Genomic DNA, 27,996 nt, shown 5'->3' with positions numbered 1-27,996 from the left:
GGGAAAGGCGTAGCACAGCTGGTAATGACAGGGGTGAGCAAATGCATCCAACCCTATTGCTGCATCTCCTCGGTGAAGAGTAAAGAATCTGTCCACCTTTGAGTTCTGCTGGCTGGCAAAAAGGTCTACCTGTGCAACCCCCCAGGCCTCGGAGATCATCAGGAACATTTCCTGATTCAGACTCCATTCTGCCTCTAGCAATTTGCGCCTGCTTAGGAGGTCCGCAAACAAATTCTGAGAGCCCTTCAGATGCACTGCCGATAGTGAGGCTGTGTTCTGCTCTGCCCAGGCTAACAACAGATTGGTCAGCTTCATCAAGCTCCTGCTTCTGGTTCCCCCTTGCTTCATAATGTAGGTAACCGCTGTTGTGTTGTCTGACAACACCTGGACATGGTGGCCTCTCAAACTCTGCTGAAAGGCCACTAATCCCAGAAAGATCGCCTTCAACTCCCTCCAGTTGGATGATCTTTGAGCTTCCTGTTTGGACCAGACCCCCTGAGATGTCTGACCATCCAGGTGGGCTCCCCAGCCCCAGGCACTTGCGTCTGTAGTAAGGCGCTTGTCCACAGGAAAGGTCCACACCAGGCCCCTTGAGAGGTTTGCCTGGTCTCTCCACCACCAAAGAGCCCTTTTCGTCCTTGACAAAATTTTTTGCTGTTTTTCCAAAGGATCCTGATGGGACCAGCTTGACAGAACCTCCCTCTGAAGGGGTCTGGAATGGAACCTGGCCCACTGAACAGTCGGGATTGCTGCTGTAAGCAGGCCCAGAACTGCCATAGCCGTCCTGACTGAGACTGTTTGGTTGCTCTGTATCCGCTGTACAGCTAGCTGCAACTTTTCCTGTTTTTCCAGCGGCAGGAAAACTTTCTGGAGAATCGAATTTAACGTATACCCCAGAAATTTTATTTCCTGTGAGGGGGTCAGGATTGACTTCTCTAGATTTAGAAGCCATCCCAGGCCCTCGAGGTGAGACTGGGCCCTCTGGAGATTGACTAGGACCTGCTCCCTGGAGTCTGCAAAAAACAAAAGGTCGTCCAGATAAGGGACGACTGGAATCCCCTTCAACTTCAGGGGCTCCAAAGCCTCTGCCATAATCTTCGTAAAGACCCTGGGAGAGGACGAGAGTCCGAATGGCAGAGCCCTGAATTGGAGGTGCCATACCGAACTCCCCACCTTCAATGCCAGGCGCAGGAACTGCTGCGATGCCTGATGAATGGGTATATGAAGGTAGGCATCCCTTAGATCCAGGGATGCCATGAAGCATTCTGGGGTCAACAACTTTGTGATGGAGAAAATTGTATCCATCCTGAAATGTTTGTACCGAATGAACCTGTTCAGAACTTTCAGATTCAGGATTAAATGGTACTTCCCTGAGGGTTTTTTCACCAGAAAAATATGTGAGTAAAAACCCCTGCCCTGCTGGTTTACTGGGACTTGAATCAGAACCTCTTGCTGTATCAGCTCCTGTAACAAAAGCTTCATTGCAGAGGCCTTCTCCTGATCCCTTGGCAATGTTGTCACATAAAACCTGCTCGGGGGTGGTTCTGAAAATTCCAACCTGTACCCCTGATCGACAATATTCTTCACGAACAGATTTGGAGACAGCCTGTCCCATTGTTCGCGAAAAGCTGACAGTATCCCCCCCACTGGGGAGATATTGTCACTTGCTCTTAGGGGACTGCTCTGGGGGAGATCTAAAGAGGACTCCACCCTTGCCTTTGCCCTTCTGTGAACCCCATCTGCTCTTGCGATCCTGGTCTTTTTTATGGGACTGCTGAAAAGCACGAAAATTCTTTTTGGCAACCTGCTTTTTCTTAGCTGGAAAAGCCTTCTTATCGGCTGTCCTATCCAGCACAGACTCTAAATCGGGTCCAAAGAGCAAGTCACCCGAGAAGGGTAGACCACACAGTTTGACCTTAGAAGCAGTGTCCCCAGACCATGTTTTCAGCCAAACTGCTCTCCTGGCTGAATTTACAAGAGCCGAAGACCTAGCGGCCAGTTTAACCGATTCTGCTGATGCATCTGCCATATATTTGACTGCATTCAGGATCAGTGGAAAGGACTCTAAGAGATCCTTGCGGGGTGTCCCCGCTTCAATATGGCTCTTCAGCTTCTCTACCCAACATTCCAGATTCCTGGCCACAACCGTAGCTGCCATAGCTGGTTTTAGACTGACTGACGCAGCATCCCAAGCCTTTTTAAGGATGGAGTCAGCTTTTTTGTCCATTGGGTCTTTAAGGATCCCCATATCCTCAAAGGCTAGATCCGTTCGTCTGGATACCTGCGAGAAAGCTGCATCGACTCTGGGTTTTTTGTTCCAAACCTCTGAGTCTTTATCTTCGAAGGGAAACCTTCTTTTGAGAGCTTTAGAGAAGAAAGGGGCTTTTTCTGGGTCCTTCCACTCTTTTCTCACCGAATCTGAGAGGACCCTGTGGACTGGAAAAACTCTCCGTTTTGTTTCGTCCAACCCCTGGTACATTTTGTCATGAATTGACAGTTGTACTTTTTCTTCTTGAATTTCTAGAGTAGTGTAGATTGCTTTAAGAATGTCATCTACTTCCTCTAGTGATAGCTTGAATTTAGAGCCCCTGCTATCTTCTTCCTCTTCCTCCTCCTCAGAATCCCTGAAGGAGATGAGAGTACTACCCCCTTCGTCTCCAGAATCCTCGGTATCCACCTGTCTGGACAACGACGCCCTGGGGCTGGGCGGCAAGTTCTGAGGCTCGGTCTGTGCGGGAGGGTTTTGTATCAGGATGGACCTGACTGAACTCAAGGAGTTTGTCAGCTCTTTAACCGAAGAAAACAAATCCTTATATTGCTGGGATGTTTCCTCTTCCACCAATTCTCTGATACAATTTCTGCACATTGCCTTCTGCCATGAATCTCTAAGGGGGGTCTTGCAAGAAGGACATTTTCTCTGACCTGGTCTAGCTTTTCCTAGTGATTTTTCCTGAAACGACATGCAGGTTTAACTCACTAAAAGCTCACAACAACCAGTTGCTTAACACCAAGCCAGTGCAGAGACCCACCACCAAACAGACCACTAGTGAGACCCCAGAACCAGGCTGCAAAAGGTCCGAGCGAAGTTACCTCTGACCTGCAGCGACAGGCCCCCAAGAGGGGGGAACAGACAAAGACATAGCCCAACAGTGAAGCAGAGGGTGCCAGTGCACCTTACGTACCTGGGCTGGACCGGTGCTAGGGGCGCCTGTCTCCGCCATAGCTGGCTTACACTCCTCCATCGCTTGAGTAAGGCAGCTATCACAAACAGCTCCGTCATTTTTTTTAATTTTCCCGGCCGCCGCGTCATCAAGGCCGGCCGGAAGCGGAAGCACACGGTCACCTGACCCGCCCCATGATCCCTGCGTTCCAGACGCTTGAACCACGGCGCCACGCCCCCTCAGAGCGCCGAAAACGGAGCCACACCGCTGACCTGCAGCGACCTCCGCCAGCGACAGAGCCCTCCCTGTGCTAAATCAGCGGACACCGGGCACCCGACGCCGGCACTCCGAGGGTCCTTACTCCCGTGAGACGGCGGGACCAGGAGCTCCAGGAGTCCTCCCCCACTGGAGATGCTGCTGGGGGTCAAAAGAAGAAACAACCTGTAACGAAAGGTAAGCCTTACTCCCCTGCAGAGAGTGTAGCTCTCCCCTGGTTCAGGCACATGCTTCCTCCAAGGAGGAAACACAATAACTGAAGCCATGGAGGAAGAGGAGGTGTTTTTAAAGTGGGCATGTGTTTCCTAATGACAAGGTGGAGCTACACTCTCTCCGGGGTTGTCCTGAAAGGCGATTTGAGAATGTTGCCCCGCCATATGCTTGCGCATTCATGAGCAAATTCAAACAAAAATACGTTTTTCTGAATGAATTGTTTTAGAGATATTGCGCCACCTGGTGGTGCTATATAGATTACATGTTTTGCGATATGGCAGGGCAACAATGAGTCATTAAAAGTATTTGTGGAAATGTTGAATGCATTCTGTCCCGATATTCAGTTTAAAATGTAATGTTTGTGGAAAATCCGTTCCTTTCTTGGATAAAACGACCTACATTGACTGGAATCAGATCAATTCTGATCTATATATAAAACCGACTGACAGAAACCAACTTTTATTGTTTGACAGTTACCGTCCACCACATGTGTTTAGATCAATTGTAAGGAGCCAACTATTAAGGGTGACACGTGTAGTTAGTGATGAGAATATAAAAAAACTGATTGGAAGAAATGTCCCAGAAGTTCAGGGAACAAAAGTATCCACTGAGGATGATTTCACAGAAGGCTTTAAAATTGCAACGTGAGGGGGGTGAGACTATATTTAGGAAACAGAAACGGGACACAAAGAGACTGCCCTTCTCATTTAAGTTTCATAGTTTATAGTGAAAAAAATGTTTGGAAACATTGGCCCTTCCTGAAACGTGCTTACCCCCAGATTGACATTTTACAACAGGTTCCCATTAAAGCCTATAGGCGCAATAAAACATTAAGGGATTGCCTAGTTAGATCTGAATAAAAAGCTAAGACAGAGGAAACAAAAATTCAATTTTTGGGGAAAAAAAGAAAGGGATGTTATCCCTGTGTTAACTATATGCAATGCAATCTATTACTTAAAGGTGATCATTATACACACCCCTCTATTGGGGAAAGCGTCCTAATAAATGGTTTTCACACATGCCAAACATCACATGTGATCTGTATCCTCACATGCCCTTGCAAATTGATTGTCAGGGAGACGACGCAAAAAATAAGACAGAATAGCTCAACCTAGAATTACAATCGGACACAAACAACCTGGTTTGCCGGTATCCCGACATTTCCTAGATCAGGGACATCAGGATTCGGACCCCAGATTTATGGTCCTGGAGGAAGTGTTTAGGGATAAAAGAAGGGTTGACAGGATACTTAAATTAAAGAAAAGGGAGGTATGGTGGATTAACAAGTTAGTCTCTATATCCTAACGGAATGAATAGAGACTATGACTTGCATTTGTTTCTATGAAAATTGGTTGAATCTACACCTCACTTTTTTTCTTTCTTAGATTCAGTGGAATTATACGGGACTGGATACACAAAATATAATTGAAGATGATCTACTTGAATATAGACTTTTTATGCAGTCTAGTCATAAATGAAGCAGAATATTATTGTCACTAGTGATTCTGTGTTGATGGTATAAGTACAATATCTATGATGATGTTTTTGTACATAATTTTCAGTCTGAGTGTATAACATTGGATACATTTGGTACCTTTTTTGACCGACTTCTTTTTCCATTTTTCTTTCTTTTTCTACTGTTTTCTTGCAGTTTAAATATCTGTATTATTGTGTTTCTTTTTTGTATATCGAATATGTGTACCACTGCCGCTTACTGATTGCTAATCATGTGATTGACCTCCCCATAGGGGGTTAACACACATGAGTCACGATTAATGAATTGGGTATGACACCTTTTGGTGTTACACCCTGGGTTGGGATAAAGGCATGATGATATCCAACAGAAGGTTACACATAGCCTGACTAGCCTGACCAAGAACAGTGATGTTCATAACTGCAGTAGCATATTGGCATTTCAAGTTTGTATTTTTGAACTTTTTTTTTAGTAAAAAAAATAAATGGATTGTAAAAATGGATAAGTAAATGGATTGCAGCATTGGAGCAATTGTCCAGTTTATATAATATTAAAAAAAGTGTGTGTGTGTGTGTGTGTGTGTATATATATATATATACAGTGGTGTGAAAAAGTGTTTGCCCCCTTCCTCATTTCCTGTTCCTTTGCATGTTTGTCACACTTAAGTGTTTCGGAACATCAAACCAATTTAAACAATAGTCAAGGACAACACAAGTAAACACAAAATGCAATTTGTAAATGAAGGTCTTTATTATTAAAGGTGAAAAAAAATCAAAACCATCATGGCCCTGTGTGAAAAAGTGATTGCCCCCTAAACCTAATAACTGGTTGGGCCACCCTTAGCAGCAACAACTGCAACCAAGCGTTTGCGATAACGTGCAATGAGGCTTTTACAGCGTCCTGGAGGAATTTTGGCCCACTCATCTTTGCAGAATTGTCCTAATTCAGTTACATTAGAGGGTTTTCGAGCATGAATGGCCTTTTTAAGGTCATACCACAACATCTCAATAGGATTCAGGTCAGGAATTTGGCTAGGCCACTCCAAAGTCTTCATTTTGTTTTTCTTCAGCCATTCGGTGGTGGACTTGCTGGTGTGTTTAGGATCATTGTCCTGCTGCAGAACCCAAGTTCGTTTCAGCTTGAGTACACGAACAGATGGTCGGACATTCTCCTTCAGGATCTCTTGGTAGACAGCAGAATTCATAGTTCCTTTTATCACGGCAAGTCTTCCAGGTCCTGAAGCAGCAAAACAGCCCCAGACCATCACACTACCACCACCATATTTTACTGTTGGTATAATGTTCTTTTTATGAAATGCAGTGTTCCTTCTACGCCAGATATACTTGGACACACACCTTCCAAAGAGTTCCACTTTTGTCTCATCGGTCCACAGAATGTTGTCCCAAAAGTCTTGGGGATCATCAAGATGTGTTGTGGAGAAATTGAGACGAGCTTTGATGTTCTTTTTGCTCAGCAGTGGTTTTCTCCTTGGAACTCTGCCATGCAGGCCATTTTTGCCCAGTCTTTTCCTGATGGTGGAGGCATGAACGCTGACCTTAACTGAGGCAAGTGAGGCCTGCAGTTCCTTGGACGTTGTTGTGGGGTCTTTTGTGACCTCTTGGATGAGTCGTCGCTGCGCTCTTGGGGTCATTTTGGGCGGCCGGCCACTCCTGGGAAGGTTCACCACTGTTCCATGTCTTCGCCATTTGTGGATAATGGCTCTCACTGTGGTTCGCTGGATTCCCAAAGCTTTGGAAATGGCTTTATAACCCTTTCCATACTGATAGATCTCAATTACTTTCTTTCTTAATTTTTCCTGAATTTCTTTGGGTCTCGGCATGATGTGTAGCTTTTAAGGATCTTCTGGTGGACCTTACTGTGTCAAGCAGCTCCTATTTAAGTGATGCCTTGATTGTGAACAGGTGTGGCAATAATCAGGCCTGGGTGTGGCTAGAGAAATCGAACTCAGGTGTGGACAACCACAGTTATAGTATGTTTTAACAAGGTGGGCAATCACTTTTTCACACAGGGCCATGATGGTTTGCATTTTTTTTCACCTTTAATAATAAACACCTTCATTTACAAATTGCATTTTGTGTTTACTTGTGTTGTCCTTGACTATTGTTTAAATTGGTTTGATGTTCCGAAACACTTAAGTGTGACAAACATGCAAAGGAACAGGCAATGAGGAAGGGGGCAAACACTTTTTCACACCACTGTATATAATGTGTGTGTGTGTGTTAATCTGGCACCTTGTGCTAATTTCTTTAATTATCTGACACAGTATTTAACTGGCAGCTTAGCTTTCCAGTTTTTACTGACTTTCCAAGATGGTGAGCCATTCTAAAGTGACTGAAACCTTCCAGCAGCAGCTTGTCCAGATGAAGGCCAAAGGGGTGACCTTTTCAGCCATAGCAAGAGAAGGTTGTCCTTCCAAATCTGTAACTTCTAGAATATTACATCTTTACAATATCACAAACTCATTCAAGCCCCCCTAAGAAGGCTGGTCATCCATGAAAGGCAAATGCAAGAGAGGAAAGGATAATGCGGAGAAACGCAATGGGCAGCTATGATTGCTCACCAGTTCAGCGCTGAACAGAGTATAAAAGTGAGCCCAGAATGAGGGCAGCACTGGTAGAGTTGGAGGACAGGCCAGACTCTGAAACTCCTCCAGCATCAAGGAGTGCAGCATCTGCTGGTCTTCAACATTTCTGCTCATCCTCACCATCTTGGCTCTTCAGGCTTCTGCGTGAGAATGGAGGGGCCATTGTGTATGGTGAGTGCTTGGGCTGGCACCTGGGCTGTCTTTAACAAAGGGCAAAAGGGGCAGCTACCCCGGGCCCAGTCATTCTTTTGAGGTAGCTGTCCTGCAAATAGTTGATAAGTGTGTTTGGGAGGGCCCAAGAAAATGTTTACCCAGGGTCCAATCAATATTAAAGATGGCCTTGGCCGGCACTGTAAGGGTTAAACCTAGGGTGGGCAGATTGCATAGACAGGAAAGAAGTCATACTGCTGCATACTCATCACCTCTGTGCTTCTTCATCCTCACTTATCCCCCTGCCCTCACCTTCCTACTCCCCCAACTCTGTCCTCGCTTACCCCCTTTCTCCCCATCCCACTCTCTACCACCCCTCTAACTATTCTTTCAAGGCGATAGGTACCAGTAATTGGTATCGGTAAAAAAAAAAAATATAAAAAATAAAGTATCGGTACTTGTACTCGATGTTAACAAAAAAAATGGTATTGGTGCATCCCTAGTTGTAACCTTCCGAAATTTTTGTTGTAATCTTTCTCCATGCTACAGTCATTGCTGTTCTCTAATTTTCATCGTTGTGTGTTTTTTTACAAAATTAAAGATTTCTTTGTTGAAGTCCCTTGGTTATTTTGAAAAACACTGTTCTATTAGGAGGGCAGTATTCCAAGATAACGACCCCAGACACACCTCCAAGAAGACCACTACCTTGCTAAAGAAGCTGAGGGTAAAGGTGATGGACTGGCCAAGCATGTCTCCAGACCTAAACCATATTAAGCATCTGTGGGGCGTCCTCAAACAGAAGATGGAGAAGCGCAAGGTCTCTAACATCCACCAGCTCCATGATGTTGTCATGGAGGGGTGGAAGAGGACTCCAGTGGCAACCTGTGAAGCTCTGATGAGCTCCATACCAAAGAGGGTTAAGGCAGTGCTGGAAAAAATGGTGGCCACATAAAATATTGACACTTTGGGCCCGCGTGGGCATTTTTACTTAGGCGTTTACTCCATTTTGTTGCCAGCAGTTTAGACATTAATGACTTTGTGTTGAGTTATTTTGAGGGGAGCTGGACACTCACTACTTTACATTGTAGCTGAGTGTCATTTCTTCAGTGTTGTCACATGAAAAGATATAATAAAATATTTACAAAAATGTGAGGTGTGTGTATATACAGTGCCTTGCGAAAGTATTCGGCCCCCTTGAACTTTTAAACCTTTTGCCACATTTCAGGCTTCAAACATAAAGTATAAAATTTTAATTTTTTGTGAAGAATCACCAACAAGTGGGACACAATTGTGAAGTGGAATGAAATCTATTGGATTTTTGAAACTTTAATAAAAAAATTTAAAGTGGGGAGTGCAAAATGATTCGGCCCCCTTGCGTTAATACTTTGTAGAGCCACCTTTTGCTGCGATTACAGCTGCAAGTCGCTTGGGGTATGTCTCTATCAGTTTTGCACATCGAGAGACTGAAATTCTTCCTTGCAAAACAGCTCGAGCTCAGTGAGGTTGGATGGAGAGTGTTTGTGAACAGCAGTTTTCAGCTCTTTCCACAGATTCTCGATTGGATTCAGGTCTGGACTTTGACTTGGCCATTCTAACACCTGGATACGTTTATTTGTGAACCATTCCTTTGTAGATTTTGCTGTATGTTTGGGATCATTGTCTTGTTGGAAGATAAATCTCCGTCCCAGTTTCAGGTCTTTTGCAGACTCCAACAGGTTTTCATCCAGAATGGTCCTATATTTGGCTGCATCCATCTTCCCCCTCAATTTTAACCATCTTCCCTGTCCCTGCTGAAGAAAAGCAGGCCCAAACCATGATGCTGCCACCACCATGTTTGACAGTGGGGATGGTGTGTTGAGGGTGATGAGCTGTGTTGCTTTTACGCCAAACATATCGTTTTGCATTGTGGGCAAAAAGTTTGATTTTGGTTTCATCTGACCAGAGCACCTTCTTCCACATGTTTGGTGTGTCTCCCAGGTGGCTTGTGACAAACTTTAGATGAGATTTTTTATGGATATCTTTGAGAAATGGCTTTCTTCTTGCCACTCTTCCATAAAGGCCAGATTTGTGCAGTCTACAACTGATTGTTGTCCTATGGACAGACTCTCCCACCTCAGCTGTAGTTCTCTGCAGTTCATCCAGAGTGATCATGGGCCTCTTGGCTGCATCTCTGATCAGTCTTCTCCTTGAATGAGCTGAAAGTTTAGAGGGATGGCCAGGTCTTGGTAGATTTGCAGTGGTCTGATGCTCCTTCCATTTCAAAATGATCGTTTGCACAGTGCTCCTTGGGATGTTTAAAGCTTGGGAAATCTTTTTGTATCCAAATCCGGCTTTAAATTTCTCCACAACAGTATTACGGACCTGCCTGGTGTGTTCCTTGGTCTTCATGATGCTCTCTGCGCTTTCAACAGAACCCTGAGACTATCACAGAGCAGGTGCATTTATACAGAGACTTGATTACACACAGGTGGATTCTATTTATCACCATCAGTCATTTAGGACCACATTGGATCATTCAGAGATCCTCGCTGAACTTCTGGAGTGAGTTTGCTGCACTGAAAGTAAAGGGGCCAAATAATTTTGCACGCACCACTTTTCAGTTTTTTATTTGCTAAAAAAGTTTAAATTATCCAATAGATTTCGTTCCACTTCACAATTGTGTCCCACTTGTTGGTGATTCTTCACAAAAAATTAAAATTTTATATCTTTGTTTGAAGCCTGAAATGTGGCAAAAGTTTGAAAAGTTCAAGGGGGCTGAACACTTTCGCAAGGCACTGTGTGTGTGTGTGTATGTGTGTGTGTGTATATATGTATATATATATATATATGTATACACACATACATACACTTTATTTATTGTATGTGTATATAGAGTGAGTGACCTGTATAGCGCTACCTATGCGAACTGAATCGCCTTGGGTGCTTTCTTGCCACCAGAGTCCATCTGTGGCTTTGCTTAGTCCTTTACCCCATAAGGGCCTGACAGGCTTACAAACACATAGAACATTCACATACACATATTAAGGCCATTTTTATTTCAATCTTTTTTAGACAAGGTCTAATTAACCTACCAGCATGTCTTTGGAGTGTGGGAAGAAACCGGAGTACCCGGAGGAAACCCACGCAGGCACAGGGAGAACATGCAAACTCCAGGCAGATGGTGTTGTGGTCGGGATTTGAACCAGCGACCCTATTGCTGCTAGGTGAAAGTGCTAACCACTACACCACTGTGATATATAGATATAGAGATAGAGATTTATTTTAGTGTGGGTGAGGCTGTTTATCTTCTCGGATGGTAATGCTGCCCGTTCCTCTTGTCAAAAAGCCTCCCAGTTCCTGTAAATTCTGTCTTATATTAACTGCACATTTTGAGATCTCCCCAGAGTGGCTCAATGATACTGTGGTCAGAAGACTGAGATGGCCACTCCAGAGCCTTCACTTTATTCTGCTGTAGCCAATGATAGGTCGACTTGGCCTTGTGTTTTGGATCATTAGCATGTTAGAAGGTTCAAGTACATCCCATGCGCAGCTTCCTGGCTGATCAATGCAAATGTTCCTCCAGTATTTTTTGATCACATACTGCATTCATCTTGCCATAAATTTTGACCAAATTTCTTTTCATACATCAGGGGACACAGAGCCATAGTAGTTCCTATGTTCGCTTTCCATAGTGGGTCCAAGCGTAACGGATCCCCATCCATTGCTCAGGACCCTTGTTCAGAGCAAGGGGCAGGGGATCATGAAGTTCTTTCAAATGATCAGGAAGACGCTGATGTTCTTCTTCCGAGGATCCTAATATGGATGGAGCAGTCTTACAAGAAAGACTGTTAGTACACTCCCTTACTAAGTTGGTTCACTAAAATGTTTTACTGCCTGTGGTGCAGTCTAGTGATGAGCCCACCTCTGGTTTGGGATCACTAAAGCCTCCCCAATCCGTGGATGCCTTTCCTATCCATTCATGGCTAAAACGGCTGATGTATTCTGATTGGGAGCACCAAGATAAAGTTTTTTCCTTAAAGTTTTCTCTACTTTGTCCTATGGAGGAGGAAATCTATAAGAAATGGGGGATTTCAGCAATTGATGCTACAATATCCTCGGTAAATAAAAGCCTGACATGTCCGGTATACAATGTGCAGATGTTGAAGGATCCAACAGATAAAAAGTTGGAATTTCTTTAAGAACAACATTGCTCTTGCAGGTTCAGTTGTGCAGCCAGCGATTGGAGTATCTCTGTCCATAAAGGACCTGTTTGTGGAGATACTCAAGATTATTCCTGATCAGCAGGTCCAGCATATTAGAAGCACTATGTTTTATGGTGGATGCTATGAAAGATTTTATTATTCAAGCCTCACGGCTTATGCTAGGGCTGGTACATATGCGCACAGTCCTATGGTTAAAAAATTGGTCAGCCGAAGCGCCATGTAAAAAGCTCTTGGCCAGTTTCCCATTTCATTGTGAACAGTTGTTTGGAGACGATGTATATCCAAAGGATTTCTAATGGGAAAAGTTCTCTTTTTACCAGGAAAGAAGAAGTTTAAACGTTTTTCCTTTTAAACGTGCATCTTCTCCAGTGCCAGGAGTATCTGCCTCCAGACAGTCTCGATGGCCTCCATCGTCGAGTTCAACAGGAAGACCTCAGGGGCAATCCCAGGGCCAAAAGAGTACTTGAAGCAGAAAGCCTGCAAAGCGAAATACTAAAGCCTCCTTATGAAGGGGTGCCCCCGCTCGCTCGGGTGTGGGGAAGGCTTCTACAATTTTCAAAGATCTGGCAGGAACATTGTCAAGACGGGTGGCAATTTCTCTAGGTTACAAACTAGAGTTCCGAGAATTCCCATCTCCCCGTTTTTTTAAATCAAATGTTCCCAGAGATGCAGGGAAATGTCTCTCTCTCTGGCTCTGGATCATCTCTTGTCTCAGAAGGTGATATCAGAGGTTTCCACAGAAGAGCAGAGATCAGGGTTTTATTCAAACCTCTTCACGATACCAAAACCAAACAGGGAGGTAAGACCCATTCTAGATCTCAAGGATCTGAACTGGCACCTGAATTATCTGTTCCTTTCGCATGAAGTCAATCCGATTGGTTGTCTCCATTCTACAAGGAGGGGAATTTTTGGCATTGATCGATATCAAAGATGCCTATCTCCACATGCCACTATTTCCCGCTCATCAGAAGTTTCTACGCTTCGAGGTAGAAAATCGTCATTTTCAGTTTGTGGCTCTGCCGTTAAGTCTAGCCACCGCACCACTAGTGTTCACAAAGATCCTGGCGCCTCCTTTTGCAAGGTTAAGGGCTCAGGGTATAACAATTCTTGCCTACCTAGATGATCTGCTTTTAGTCACCTGTCTAAACCAGTTTAATCTGTCGTAAGCTCCCTAGAATTCCTAGCCTGGATTCTCAATGTAGAAAAATCCTCCTTAAAGCCGTCAAGGAGATTACAGTACTTGGGGCTGATCATAGATACTGTTCAAAAGAAGGTATTCTTACCCCAGGCAAGGATCAGCTCCATAAAAGAACTGGTTGGACTTGTCAAAACAAAGAGAAATCCTCCCATTCAACTTGCATGAAATTGTTAGGGAAGATGGTGGCCTCCTTAGAGGCCGTTCCTTATGCGCAGTTTCATTCAAGACTGCTGCAAAAGAGCATTCTGTTGACCTGGAACAAGGTCCAGGCTTTGGACTTTCCAATGCGCTTATCCCCCGAGGTCCGTCAGTGCCTCAATTGGTGGTTCAAATCCAGCAACCTTCAACAAGGAAAATCCTTTCTACCAGTATACTGGAAAGTGGTAACTACGGATGCCAGCCTTCTAGGCTGGGGAGCAGTCCTGGAAGAGGCTTCTGTCCAGGGGAAGTGGTCAAAGTCAGAAAGGACCTTACTCATCAATATTCTAGAAATTTGGGTGGTACGTCTGGCACTAGAGGCCTGGGCGCTCAGATTACGAAATTGTCCTGTCTGGATTCAATCTGACAATGCCACGGCTGTGGCTTACATCAATCACCAAGGGGGCACGAGAAGTCGTGCAGCCCAAAAGGAGGCGTATCATGCTCTATCTTGGGCAGAAAGCAACATTCCTTGCCTGTTGACAATTATTATTCCAGTTATAGAAAATTGGCAGGCGGACTACTTGAGTCGCCAGCAATTGTTTCCGGGAGAATGGTCCCTTCACCCTGATCTTTCTGTCGAATCTGCAAAAATGGGGTGTTCTGGACGTGGATCTGTTTGCGCCCAGATTGAACAATAAAGTCCACAATTTTGTGTCAAGGACAAGGGATCTGCTGGCATGCGGAACAGACACCTTGGTCTTTCCATGGGATTGTTTTTCACTGATATATGCCTTTCCTCCAGTTCTGCTGCTTCCGCGTCCATCTTCACAGGATCAAGAAGGAAGGGAAAGAGGTGATTCTAGTGGCTCCAGCATGGCCCAGAAGATCTTGGTTTGCTGACATAAAGATGGCAGTAGGGGACCCTTGGACCCTGCTGTTGCTTCTCGCACAAGGTCCGGTATTCTATCCTTCCTTACAAACGCTAAATTTAATGGTTTGACTATTGAAACCCACATTCTAAAGGACCGTGGTTTATTTCCTTCAGTAGTGTCTACTTTGGTTAATGCTAGGAATCTGGCCTCCAGAATCCTATATTAGTCTGGAAGGCATATGTCTCCTGGTGTGGATCCAGGGGTTGGCACCCCAAAAAGTATGTCATAGGTAGGATCCTTGAATTCCTGCAGATGGGAATGGAAATGAAGCTTGCCCGGGCCAGGTCTCGGTCTTGTCAGTATTCTTTCAACGGCCTCTTGCTTCTCACTCTCTGGTTTTAGCTTTATTCAGGGGGTAACGTGGATTTATCCTCCCGTCAGGGCACCTCTGAACCCTTGGGATTTGAATTTAATCTTATCGACTTTACAGAAATGGCCTTTTGAGCCTATACGAGATATTACCTTGGTTCTTTTTGATGAGAAAGATAATCTTTTGCAGCCTCATCCTGAATTCCTACCAAAGTTAGTGACAGGTTTTCATTTAAACTACCGTATATACTCGAGTATATACTCGAGAATATAAGCCGAGGCCCCCAATTTACCCCCAAAAAAACTGGCAAACTTATTGACTCGTGTATAAGCCGAGGGTGAGACATGCCTGTCCATCCCTGTGTGTGTGTCCGTCCATCCCTGTGTGTCCGTCCATCCCTGTGTGTCCGTCCATCCCTGTGTGTCCGTCCATCCATCCCTGTGTGTGTGTGTGTCCATCCATCCATCCATCCCTGTGTGTGTGTGTCTCCATCCATCCATCCATCCATCCCTGTGTGTGTGTGTGTGTCTCCATCCATCCATCCATCCCTGTGTGTGTCTCCATCCATCCACCCATCCCTGTGTGTGTCTCCATCCATCCACCCATCCCTGTGTGTGTCTCCATCCATCCACCCATCCCTGTGTGTGTGTGTATCCATCCGTGTGTGTGTGTGTGTGTGTGTGTGTGTGTGTGTGTGTCCAGCCTACCTTTGTCCCGAGCCTCCGTCCCGTGCCTTGCCTCCTTGCCTCCGTTCCGTCCCGTGCCGTCCCGTGCCGTGCCTTGCCGTCGTGTCGTGCCTTGCCTTGCCTCCGTCCCGTCCCGTGCCGTGCCTTGCCTTGCCTTGCCTTGCCTTGCCTCCGTCCCGTGCCCTCTTCGGCGGCCATTGTAAAATTCAAAAGCCGCGCCTCCTCCTTCGCCTGTGATAGGCGGAACACTGAATTTCCCAGCAGCCTGTGTTCCGCCTATCACTGACGTCGTATCATCCTCGTCCGTAGTACGAGGATGATACGATGTCCGTGATAGGCGGAACACAGGCTGCTGGGAAATTCAGTGTTCCGCCTATCACAGGCGAAGGCGGAGCCGGAGGCGCGGCTTTTGAATAGTAGAATGGCCGCTGTCTGTCTGCTCGACACGCTGATCGAGCGGGCAGACAGCGATGACTCGAGTATAAGCCGAGGGGGGCACTTTCAGCCTCAAAAAAGAGGCTGAAAATCTCGGCTTATACTCGAGTATATACGGTAGATATTGTTCTGCCTTCCTTTTTCCCAGAGCCTCGATCTAGGGAAGAGAAGTGACTAAATTCCCTTGATGTAGGGAGCAGTCAAGGTCTATTTAAAGGAGACCGCTCAGATTCGCAAAATAGATGTTTTGTTTGTACTGCAAGAAGGCCCTAAAAGAGGACAGGCAGCATCAAAATCTACTATTTACAAATGTATTTGTCAAGTGATTGTTCAAGCTTATAGTCTAAAGAGGAAAATTCCTCCTTTTCATGTTAAAGCGCATTCTACCAGGGCTGTTAGTGCTTCTTGAGTGGTGCTTCACCAGGCCACCATGGCCCAGATATGCAAGGCCGGAACTTGGTCTTCAGTCCATACATTTAGCATATTCTATCAAATCGATGTAAAAGGTCATGAAGATATTGTCTTTGGGCGCAGTGTACTGCTGGCTGCAGTATGAGTCCTCTAGTCTCTTAACACCCTACTTTTTTGTTGTCTCCCTCCCTTCAGTTGCCATTGCTATGGGACATCCCACATAGTAACTACTATGGCTCTGTGTCCCCTGATGTATGAAAAGAAAATCGGATTTTTAAAACGGCTTACCTATAAAATCCTTTTCTTTGAAGTACATCGGGGACACCGAGGTCACTCCCTTCTTTGGTATACACGTGTAATGCTTGGCTACAAAACTGAGGTACTCCCTGTAGTGGGAGGGGTTGTATAGGGAGTGCACGTTTTTGTCTTAGGGCGCGCCAGTGTCCATTACCTGAAGTTGGCCTATAACCCACTTAGTAACTACTATGGGTCTGTGTCCCCTGATGTACTTCAAAGAAAAGGATTTTACAAGTAAGAAGTTTTAAAAATCTATTTTCCTGTGCCTTTTTGTAGCTCACACATCCCCAAAACATCATCAGCAATCCACCTCTGTACCTTTCATCATAGGCCTTGTTGACTCCTTTCCAAATATAGCATTTGTGGTTGTGGCCAGAAAGCTCAATTTTGGTCTCATCACTCCAAATGGCTTTGTGCCAGAAGGTTTGAGGCTTTTCTCTGTGCTGTTTGGTGTATTGTAAGCAGGATAATTCGTGTCATTTATGTAGTAATTGCTTTCTTCTGGCGGCTCGACCATGCAGCCCATCTTTCTTCAAGTGCCTCTTTGTGCATCTTGAAACAGCCACACTACATGTTTTCCGAGAGTCCTGTATTTTAACTGAAGTTATTTGTGGGTTTTTCTTTGCATCCCAAACCATTTTCCTGGCAGTTGTGGCTAACATTTTAGTTGGTCTACTTGCCCGTGGTTTGGTTTCACCAGAACCCCTAATTTTTCACTTCTTGATTAGTTTGAACACTGCTGATTGGCATTCTCAATTCCTTGGATATCTTTTTACCCTGTTTCCCCTAAAATAAGACCTAGCGTGATTGTCGGTGTTGGCTGCAATATAAGCCCTACCACCCAAATAAGCCCTACTCTGTTTCCTCAAAAATAAGCCCTACCCTGAAAAGAAGACCTACAAGGACTTTAACTAGGGCTTATTTGGGGGGTAGGGCTTTTATTGCAGCCAACACCGACAATCACGCTAGGTCTTATTTTAGGGGAAACGGGGTATATCCCTTTCCTGTTTTTATACAGTTCAACTACCTTTTCCCGCAGAACCTTTGACAATTCTTTTGCTTTCCCCATGATTCAGAATCCAGAAACATCAGTGCAGCACTGGATGAAAGATGCAAGGGTCTGTCAGGAGTCCAGAAAATAAATGAAATATATATATATATATAATCTAGAGAGGGAGGAGCTAGAGCAGACACCTTGGAGCCAGATGAGAAAGAACGTGAGTGCGGCGTCTCTGTAACCTGGATAGGAGGAGCAGTGGGGGCGGCTGCATATCGAAGAATCATTCTCTCCATCTTCCTTCTGCAGTCTGAATGCCTAGGAGAGGCAGGCATTCCAAGACTGCAGGAGGAAGACAGAGAGAATGATTCTTCTATATGCAACTGCCCCCACTGCTCCTCCTATCCTGTTTCTGCTGCCCCCTGGTGTTCTCTATCCCATCAATACTCTTTGCCCCTTTTGTGCTCTCCGCTGCCCTCCTGTGCTCTCGACATCCTCACGCTCTCCACTCCCCTGCCCCCTTGTGCTCTTCGAATCTTGGTGTTTTTGTGTGTACCTTGGGCTATCCTCATGCAGGTGATGACATTACCCACCGATCAATATATATATATATTTTTAAACGGTGTTTTTTAAAAATGTTTAATAAACCAAAGAGCAAATGCAGTGTCTACAGCATATTAGTAGTACAAAGTACACTTCCAAACAGTCATCAGATGGAGAATCCCCCACCACCATGGAGGTGAGATATGCAAAGAAGTAGAGTATCAAACGGTTCCGTATAGCCAACAATAGAATAATACACTGTAGTACAGTTTAAAAAAATAAAGAAAAATGTAACTAAACAAAACGAGTTCTGATAACCGAATAAATCACTATATCTTGACTCCTAGTTATGCCAAATAAAGGGTAGGTCAATTTTTATCTCTGGAATAGAAAGTATATGCCTCTGTGTACACGCAGAATATCAAATAAGGATCACATAATTCAGGTATGGTGCACCATATATCCACAAGTACCAAAATGTGCAAATGAAGGGCCCCAGATCTTAAGACATTTGTGGGGATAACCCCTGGCTTTCATAAGTCCATTTTATATAGTCAAGTTTTAAAGATTCAGCTGTGTTGTTCAATGAACACAGAGAAAAGGATTTTCCGGTGCGTACAAAAATCTTTTTTCTGTCGCCAGGTTTTTCGGTATGATATCCAGGGAAGAAACAGATCAGCTGTTAAGTGTTGCAGAGGGGAGCTATCTCATTCGGGAAAGTCAGCGTCAGCCTGGCACTTACACGTTGGCATTAAGGTAAGACCTAACTGATCTTCTTTTCCTCAATACGTAATATCACTATTCCATGCCAAATGTACACATTCCATTCATTTATTTTTAAAAAGTAATTATTTTCTTGAGCATGCAGAAGGTCAAGTATATGGGGGACAAAAATCGAAATACTGATGGTAGAACTTGTGCCTCCAGTAGTCAATATCCATAAATCATACAATTAAATGGTAATACTTCAGCAGTATTTTATTAAAATTTCATCTAAATATTGCCAAATTGGCATGTCAAAGCAACGTTAAAAACAACACCGCACAGGAGGCGAAGTTGCAAATACAATGACTTATATTATGATCTACACATCTCATGTGATAAACTGCTTCATCAGGACCTCTTGGAGCCTCACATGTTTTTATTGGTAGTTACTGTAAAGATAAAAAAAAACAAAAAAAATCCAAATTTCCATACCAGTATATATGGTGAGTGAAAGAAAACAAAAACCAACCATGTTAAATAAACTATTCATGGCAGCAAAAAAAAAAAAGATGATGAATTAACCGCTTCCTGACCGCCTCATGCAGATATACTGCGCCAGAAGGGCACATACAGGCAGATTAACGTACCTGTACATTACCCTTTTAAGAGGTGCCTTGCAGGCGCGCGCCTGCGCCTGTCAGGAGCTCCATGAGCATGATCATGGGTCCCGCGAACTCTGTCCGCAGGGATACCCGTGATTGTCTCACGGAGAGGAAGAACAGTGAAATGCTAATGTAAACAAGCATTTCCCCATTCTGCCTAATGACACTGACCCTGATCACAGCTCCCTGTGATCAGGAGCGGTGATCAGTGTTGTCACACAGAGCCCCCCCCCCCAGTTAGAATCACTCCCTAGGACACACTTAACCCCTACAGCGCCACCTTGTGGTTAACCCCTTCACTGCCAGTCACATTTACATAGTAATCAATGCATTTTTAATTGCACTGACCACTGTATAAATGTGAATGGTCCCAAAATTGCACCAAAAGTGTCTCATGTGTCCGCCATAATGTTGCAGTCCACATAAAAATTGCTGATCACTGCCGACTTTACTAGTAAAAAAATTAAAATGCTATAAAACTATCCCCTATTTTGTAGACGCTATAACTTTTGTGCAAACCGATCAATAAGCGCTTATTGCGATCTACATATTTTTGGTTAAAAAAAAAATTATATATAAGTATCGGCCTAAGCTGAGGGAAGCGTTTTTTATATATTTTTTGGGGATATTATTATAGACGCTATTTTTTGGTTTATAGCGCAAAAAATAAACTGCAGAGGTGATCAAATACCACCAAAAGAAATCTCTATTTGTGGTGAAAAAAGACGTCATATTTTTTTGGGAGCCACGTCGCATGACCGCGCAATTATCCGTTAAAGCGTTGCAGTGCCGGATCGCAAAGTGTGCTCTGGTCTTTGGCCAGCCAAATGGCCCGAGGCTTAAAGCTGAGCTCCACCCTAAAGTGGAACTTCCGCTCATTGGAACCCTCCCCCCCTCCGGCGCCACAATTGGCACCTTTCAGGGGGGAGGGGGGTGCAGGTACCTGTACAGTACAGGTATCTGCACCCATTTCCGGCATAGATTCTGCAGAAGCTACGCCCCTTTCCGCAGAATCTACGCCCCTTTCCGAAGGTCCCCCGCTGTCTCCTGGGAAACACACGGATCCCAGAGACAGCGGGACCATCCTTTTTGCGCAGCGCGACTCGCGCATGCGCAGTAGGGAACCGGGAAATGAAGCCGCAAAGGCTCCACTTCCTGATTCCCATACCCAAGATGGCGGCGGCAGCACCCGAGAGATGATCGAGAGATCGGCTTCGGGTGCCGACATCGCGGGCCCGCTGGGCGGGTAAGTGTCATTATTTTAAAAGTCAGCAGCTGCAGTATTTGTAGCTGCTGGCTTTAAAAAAAATAAAAATAAAACGGCGGACTCCCGCTTTAAGTGGTTAATAATTATACATTTTTACACCACCTCTAAGAAGCAAGTTTAACCTACCACTAGATGGCAATAATGAGCCCCCACCAACCTGTGACACTTACAGATGTCACACACACTAAATATGAACCCAAGAAATGGAGACCATAAATCTCCATTACTGTGTGTAACTAAACAGACATCTACTGTATATCTATATGGTAGAAATAACATTCTTACCACTACAGTCAAGTTCAATGGGCTGGATCATGAATAGTGTCTAAAAATATAAATCGAATAAATCATACAATATTAAGGCTATATGTACTGTAGGACTAAACGTGTTGATTAACTTAATACAGAAACAAGACATGGTAAGTCCGTAATCGGGAAAGATCAGCTGCAAGGAGATTACAGGCAATATTGCTGACTAGTGTTTTACCCATGCATGTTTTTTTGGGCACAGCTTCCGGGGTACATTTCCTTCCTAACTTTTAGAATATTCTGTTTTTACACATACTGCACATCTGGAGACCTTTAAAATCAGTTATCTATCATTACAGATCTGAAATGTTATTTTTACTATTAATTGGACCTTCATTAACAGGAATATATTAGCTTATTTTCTTTTTTGTTTCATTACGTAAAGCAGAAAACAAATTTAAACAAGTGCTGCACACCCTCCTATGCCTGTGATCTTGAAAGATGTGTTTTAGAAACGTTACAATGGATGCTATTTTAATGGACCTGTTTCCTATGGAAACATTGTCCCTTATAGATTCTCTGTAATGCAGCCATAATGCGTGCTGACTGTGTATCTCATATGTATAAACAATTATCAAACATGCACCTGTAAATGGTGAATCATTAAAGTGCAAATTATCTCTAGAACTGCAGTCATTTCATGCATAAAGAGCAGCTTAAATTGATAAATGTTACAAGTGACTGAATACAACGTGCAGAAGGAGGAATAATCACAAAAAAATACATTTTTCACAAATGTTTATTTTTCCAAAAGGGCCATGTGTGAGCCAGATGAGTTTTTTCAGCTCAAGTCTCATGTTTTAATTACTAATTTGAGTAAATTTTCATATTAAAGAGCCTGGGCTTGGAGAATTATCTAGGCTGCTATTGCTTACCTGTTCTGGAAATACTAGTTGCCTGCCTACTGTTCTATTCTAAGGGCTTAACCACTTCAATACCAGGCACTTAAACACCTTCCTGCCCAGACCAATTTTGAGCTTTCAGCACTGTCGCACTTTGAATGACAATTGCGCAGTCATGCCACACTGTACCCAAATGAAATTTTTATCATTTTTTTCCCACAAATAGAGCTTTCTTTTGGTGGTATTTGAACACCTCTGGGGTTTTTATTTTTTGCTAAACAAATAAAAAAAAATACCGAAAATTTTGAAAAAAAGTTTTTTTTTTTTTTTTGTTTGTTTCAAAACTTTGCAAATAAGTTTTCTCCTTCACTGATGGGGTTACACTGATGGGCAATGATAAGGCGGCACTGATGGGCACTGATGAGGTGGCACTGATGGGGTGGCACTGATGGGTGGCACTGATGGGCAACACGGATGGGCACTGATAGGTGGCACAAATTGGCATGGATGGGCATGGGTTAGGCGGCACAGGTGGGCATGGGTAGGCGGCACAGGTGGGCATGGGTAGGCGGCACAGGTGGGCATGGGTAGGCGGCACAGGTGGGCATGGTTAGGCACTGATAGGCGGCGCAGATGGGAACTGGTAGGCGGCATTGTATTATAATATTTTGTACTAATGGATGCCAATCAGTGCCAATCAATAATGCATGCCAATCAGTGATGCCCATTGTGGGCACTGATTGGCATCCATTATGGGCACTGATTGGCATCCATTGTGGGCACTGGCATCCATTGTGGCACTGACTGGAATCCCTGGTGGTCTAGGGTGGCATTCCTTGTCCTTGGCATCCCTGGTGGTCTGGTGGCGTCCCTGGTGGTCCAGTGTGGGCATCCTCGGGGGGGCTGTGCTGATAATCGATCAGCACAGACCCCCCCCCTGTCAGAGGAGCAGCCAATCGGCTCTCCTCTACTCGCGTCTGACAGACGCGAGTGAGGAAAAGCTGATCACCGGCTTTTCCTATTTACACTGTGATCAGCCGTGATTGGACACGGCTGATCACGTGGTAAAGAGTCTCCGTCTGAGACTCTTTACTGAGATCGTAGTTGCCGGGTGTCAGACTGACACCCCGCAACAATGATCGCCGCGATGCGCGCCCCCGGGGGCGCGCAGCGGCTCATAATCCTGATCACGTCATATGACGTCCGGTCAGGATTATGCAACCACTTTGCCGCCGTCTATTTGCTATAGGGCGGGCGGCAAGTGGTTAAATACTTCCGGTAGGACTGAAACAACTAATCAGAATAATAGATAATAGTTGTCAACTATTTTCATGATCAATTAGCTGATTAGTTGGCCTGCTTACAGAATGCATTATTTGTTATACATATCAGGAAAACATTGCAGCACACATACAGATCAGTACACCATTCATACATGTCATCATACACAGTGCAGCACACATTCAGTTCAGTACACTGTTCACACATGTCATTCTACACAGTGCACGCATACACAGCTCAGTACACTGACCATACGGGCCTGAGAACGCGTGAGGAGCAATGTCTTCCTTCTGGGCCGGAGAAGGAAGTGATTTAAAGTGATTCTAAAGGCAGAAGTGTGTTTTTTTTTCTCCTTAATGCAAAACCTTCTGTGACAATCCCCCCGTATAATTACCTGTTCCCTATCTCAGCCTTTAAATAAGAATTTGATTTGATGATCTGTACTAGATTCAACCTCTACTAGTATATATACGGTTGTGCTCATAAGTTTACATACCCTGGCAGAATGTATGATTTCTTGGCCATTTTTCAGAGAATATGAATAACACAAAAACATTTTTCAACCATGGTTAGTGTTTGGCTGAAGCCATTTATCAGTCAACTGTGTTTACGCTTTTTAAATTATAATGGAAACAAACTACCCAAATGACCCTTATCAAAAGTTTACCCTGGTGATTTTGGCTTGATCACATGCACACAAATTGACACAAATGTGTTTGAATGGCTATTAAAGGTAACCATCCTCACCTGTGTCTGTTTGCTTGTAATTGGTGTGTGTGTGTGTGTGTGTGTGTGTGTATATATATATATATATATATATATATATATATATATATATATATATATATATATATATATATATGTCAGTGGTTTTCTGGACTCCTGACAGACCCTTGCATCTTTTATCCAGTGCTGCACTGACGTTTCTGGATTCTGAGTCATGAAAGCAAAAGAATTGTCAACGGGAAAAGGTAGTTGAACTGTATGAAACAGGAAAGGGATATAAAAAGATATCCAAGGAAGTGAGAATGCCAATCAGCAGTGTTCAAACTAATAAAGACGTGAAAAATTAGGGGTTCTGTTAAAACCAAACCACGGTCAGGTAGACCAACTAAAATTTCAGCCACAACTGCTAGAAAAATAGTTTGGCATGCAAAGAAAACCTACAAATAATTTCAGGTGAAATACAAGACTCTGAAAACATGTAGTGTGGCTGTTTCAAGATGCTCAATAAGGAGGCACTTGAAGAAAGATGGGCTGCAACGATTAATCGATAAAATCGTTAATAATGAAAATCGTGGTCAGCGATTTTCATTATTGAGAAGTTTCTCTGCTAACGGCATGCACCTTCCTCCCTGCATTTCAGTACAGAGTGTTACAATCCCCTGTGTAAAAAGCCGGCGCCTCTGTATGCCTCATAGCGGCGCTCATGTGACCAGGCACGTCTGCTCCTCTCTGCTGACGTCAGCCCGGTATTCTCAGCCCCGCTTGCTTTGCTGCTTTGAGGAAAGAGAGAGGAGAGAAGCAGCCGGTCACGTGATCACTGAGCTGCAACAAGGTGGCTTTTAAAATACAGGGAACCTGGCAATCATTCATGTTGGTATTTATAGGAGGACACGCGCCCCATCAATGGTGTTCCTGGGGGGCATAGAGCCCCATCATTGGTGTTCCTGGGGGGGGGGGGGAATAGTGCCCCATCATTGGTGTTCCGTGGGGGATAGTGCCCCATCATTTGGTATTCCTCGGGGGGGGAAATGGTGCCCCATCCTTGGTGTACCGGGGGGGGAATAGGGGGGAATAGTGCCCCATCATTGATCCTGGGGGGGTGCGGGATAGTGCCCCATCATTGGTGTTGCTGGGGGGAGAATAGTGCCCCATCATTGGTGTTCCTGGGGGGGAGAATAGTGCCCCATCATTTGGTGTTCCTCGGGGGGGAAATGGTGCCCCATCCTTGGTGTTCCGGGGGGGTGAATAGTGCCCCATCATTGGTGTTCCAGGGGGATAGTGCCCCATCATTGGTGTCAGTTTGAGGCTTACACAGACCTCTTCCACCCACACTCCACTGAGCGGCCACCTCTCCTTCCCACACTCTACTCCGGTCCCTTTCCCCAGCCCACTCCCACCTTTTGGATCTGGTTCTTTGTCCAATCCAAACTCCCTTTCTATCGCAACCCCCTCTGGTTTGGTTCCTCTCCCACATGCCTCTTCCAAAAACGCCCTCTCTCCCAACCTACTCCCCCTAACACCTGGTCTCCAAAATACCTAACGCCCCCTTCCACCCTCCAAGTACGGTCCCCTCTGCCATTCAGGGCCAGCCCCCTCACTGCATTGTCAGTAATGAATGAGGAAATTACCTTAAGACCCCTTTCACACTGCCAGCATTTTTCAGGCGCTACAGTGCTAAAAATAGCGCTTGAAAAAAGCGGCTGCTTTCACACTGGAGCGCTGCGCTGCCAGGACATCAGAAAAAGTCCTGCCAGCAGCTTCTTTGGAGTGATGAAAAGGGGGATTTAACCCGTTTTTGGCCGCTAGCGGGGGGTTAAAGCCTGTTGATAGTTATATTGTGATGCAGTTTGGGTGTAACATTCTGTTTTTTTTTTTTTTTTCATTATTATTTGAAATAAACTATGAAATTGCAATATTTTTTTTATAATCAATCAAAAAAATAATCAGCCAACTAATCGATTATTAAAATAATCGATAGTTGCAGCCCTAGGCAGCATGGTCGAGTCGTCAGAAGAAAGCCATTACTATGCAAATGCCACAAAGTATCCCGCTTGCAATAAGCCAAACAGCACAGAGACGAGCCTCAAATCTTCTAGCACAAAGTCATATGGAGTGATAAGACCAAAATTTAGCTTTTTGGCCACAACTATAAATGCTACATTTGAAGAGGCATCAACAAGGCCTATGATGAAAGGTACACCATTCCTGCTGTGAAACACGGAGGTGGATCGCTGATGTTTTGGGGATGTGTGAACTACAAAGGCACAGGAAAATTGGTCAAAATTGATGGTCAGATGAATGCAGTATGTTATCAAAAAATACTGGAGGAACATTTGCATTCAGCCAGGAAGCTGCGCATGGGACGTACTTGGACATTCCAAAATGACAATGATCCAAAACACAAGGCCAAGTCGACCTGTCATTGGCTACAGCAGAATAAAGTGAAGGTTCTGGAGTGGCCATCTCAGTATCCTGACTTCAATATTGTTGAGCCACTCTGGGGAGATCTCAAATGTGCAGTTCATGCAAGACAGCCCAAGAATTTACAGGAACTGGAGGCTTTTTTCCAAGAGGAATGGGCAGTTTTACCATCTGAGAAGAGAAGTCCTTTTTTGTATTGAGAGGTATGGACTCCAGAGAGGGAGTGCCCCTGTACAAATCATTAGTAAGACCTCATCTGGAACATGTAAAGAAGTTTTTATTTTTTTGGAAATGTGAGTTGTATGTATGTGGAGTTCTGTTTGGTATTAAATCTTTTTTAAACGTTATCATGCTATTGCATGTCGCTGTCACTTTTTGCATATAATGCATATGAGGAGAGTCCCGGAACACACCAGGAGAAAATAGTGGCTCTTGAGCTGGGCCATCACTGAGAGGAACAGGTGCTCTGTGGTCCATACCAATACTCCATAAATCTATATAGGATAAAAGGAACAAAGGAGGATCGCTACAGGCTTATTATTTAAGCCCTTAAGGTGAGGGTACACCTGGTGAGGTGGATAATGACAGAACTCTGGACGGCTGCACTCCAAGGCTAAAACTATGCTTTATTCAAATAATATTTAGGACATAGCAAATGACATCACAGCGAAAGATGCTAACAGCTGACGTGTTTCGCACTAAGGCTAGTGCTTACAGCTATGAGTAAGCACTAGCCTTAGTGCGAAACGCGTCAGTGGTTAGCATCTTTCACTGTGCTGTCATTTGCTGTGTCCTAAATTTTATTTCAATAAAGCATCGTTTTAGCATTGGAGTGCGGCCGTCCAGAGTTCTGTCATTATCCACGTTATCTGCATGCTGTGGTTTGCACCCAGATCCCTCTACCTGGAGCAATTATCTCTGAGTTCCCAGGACCTGCCTTTGAGCAGTGGTGTATATCTCTCGTGATCCTCTACACCTGGTGGGGGTCGTGTGCAGACTGCATGAAGACACTACTATCACATGTCATAATTTATTTGGTCTTTTGCTGATTAATTTTATACTCCAATAAGGACTGAGTGTGACTTACGGCATACAAGCATTTCATTATTTTATATATAGAATGTCACGTTACAGTGGGGCAAAAAAGTATTTAGTCAGCCACCAATTGTGCAAGTTCTCCCACTTAAAAAGATGAGAGAGTACTGTAATTGTCATCATAGGTATACCTCAACTATGAGAGACAAAATGTGGAAACAAATCCAGACAATCACATTGTCTGATTTTTGAAAGAATTTATTTGCACATTATGGTGGAAAATAAGTATTTGGTCACCTACAAACAAGCAAGATTTCTGTCTCTCACAGACCTGTATCTTCTTCTTTAAGAGGCTCCTCTGTCCTCCACTCATTACCTGTATTAATGGCACCTGTTTGAACTTGTATCAGTATAAAAGACACCTGTCCACAACCTCAAACAGTCACACTCCAAACTCCACTATGGTGAAGACCAAAGAGCTATCGAAGGACACCAGAAACAAAATTGTAGACCTGCACCAGGCTGGGAAGACTGAATCTGCAATAGGCAAGCAGCGTGGTGTGAAGAAATCAACTGTGGGAGTAATAATTAGAAAATGGAAGACATGCAAGACCACTGATAATCTTCCTCGATCTGGGGCTCCACGCAGGATCTCACCCCGTGGGGTTAAAATGATCACAAGAACGGTGAGCAAAAATCCCTGAACCACACTGGGGG

The 27,996-nt window shown here is 44.4% G+C and overlaps 1 protein-coding gene across 1 annotated transcript in view; it reads left to right on the top strand.

Annotated features, from left to right (window-relative positions):
* The window catches only part of CHN1 (chimerin 1), a 214,976-nt gene that overhangs the window by 65,879 nt on the left and 121,101 nt on the right, over window positions 1-27,996 (top strand). The window contains exon 6 of the mRNA XM_077448057.1: window positions 18,674-18,787. Within this exon, the coding sequence (XP_077304183.1) occupies window positions 18,674-18,787 (114 nt within the window). The remainder of the gene's footprint in view (window positions 1-18,673; window positions 18,788-27,996) is intronic.

This window comes from Lithobates pipiens, unplaced genomic scaffold (assembly GCF_037356315.1).
Source record: "Lithobates pipiens isolate NorthernLeopardFrog02 unplaced genomic scaffold, aLitPip1_a1.2 Scaffold_22, whole genome shotgun sequence".
Lineage (NCBI taxonomy): Eukaryota > Metazoa > Chordata > Amphibia > Anura > Ranidae > Lithobates > Lithobates pipiens.
This window is presented reverse-complemented; position numbering and strand designations above follow the sequence as displayed.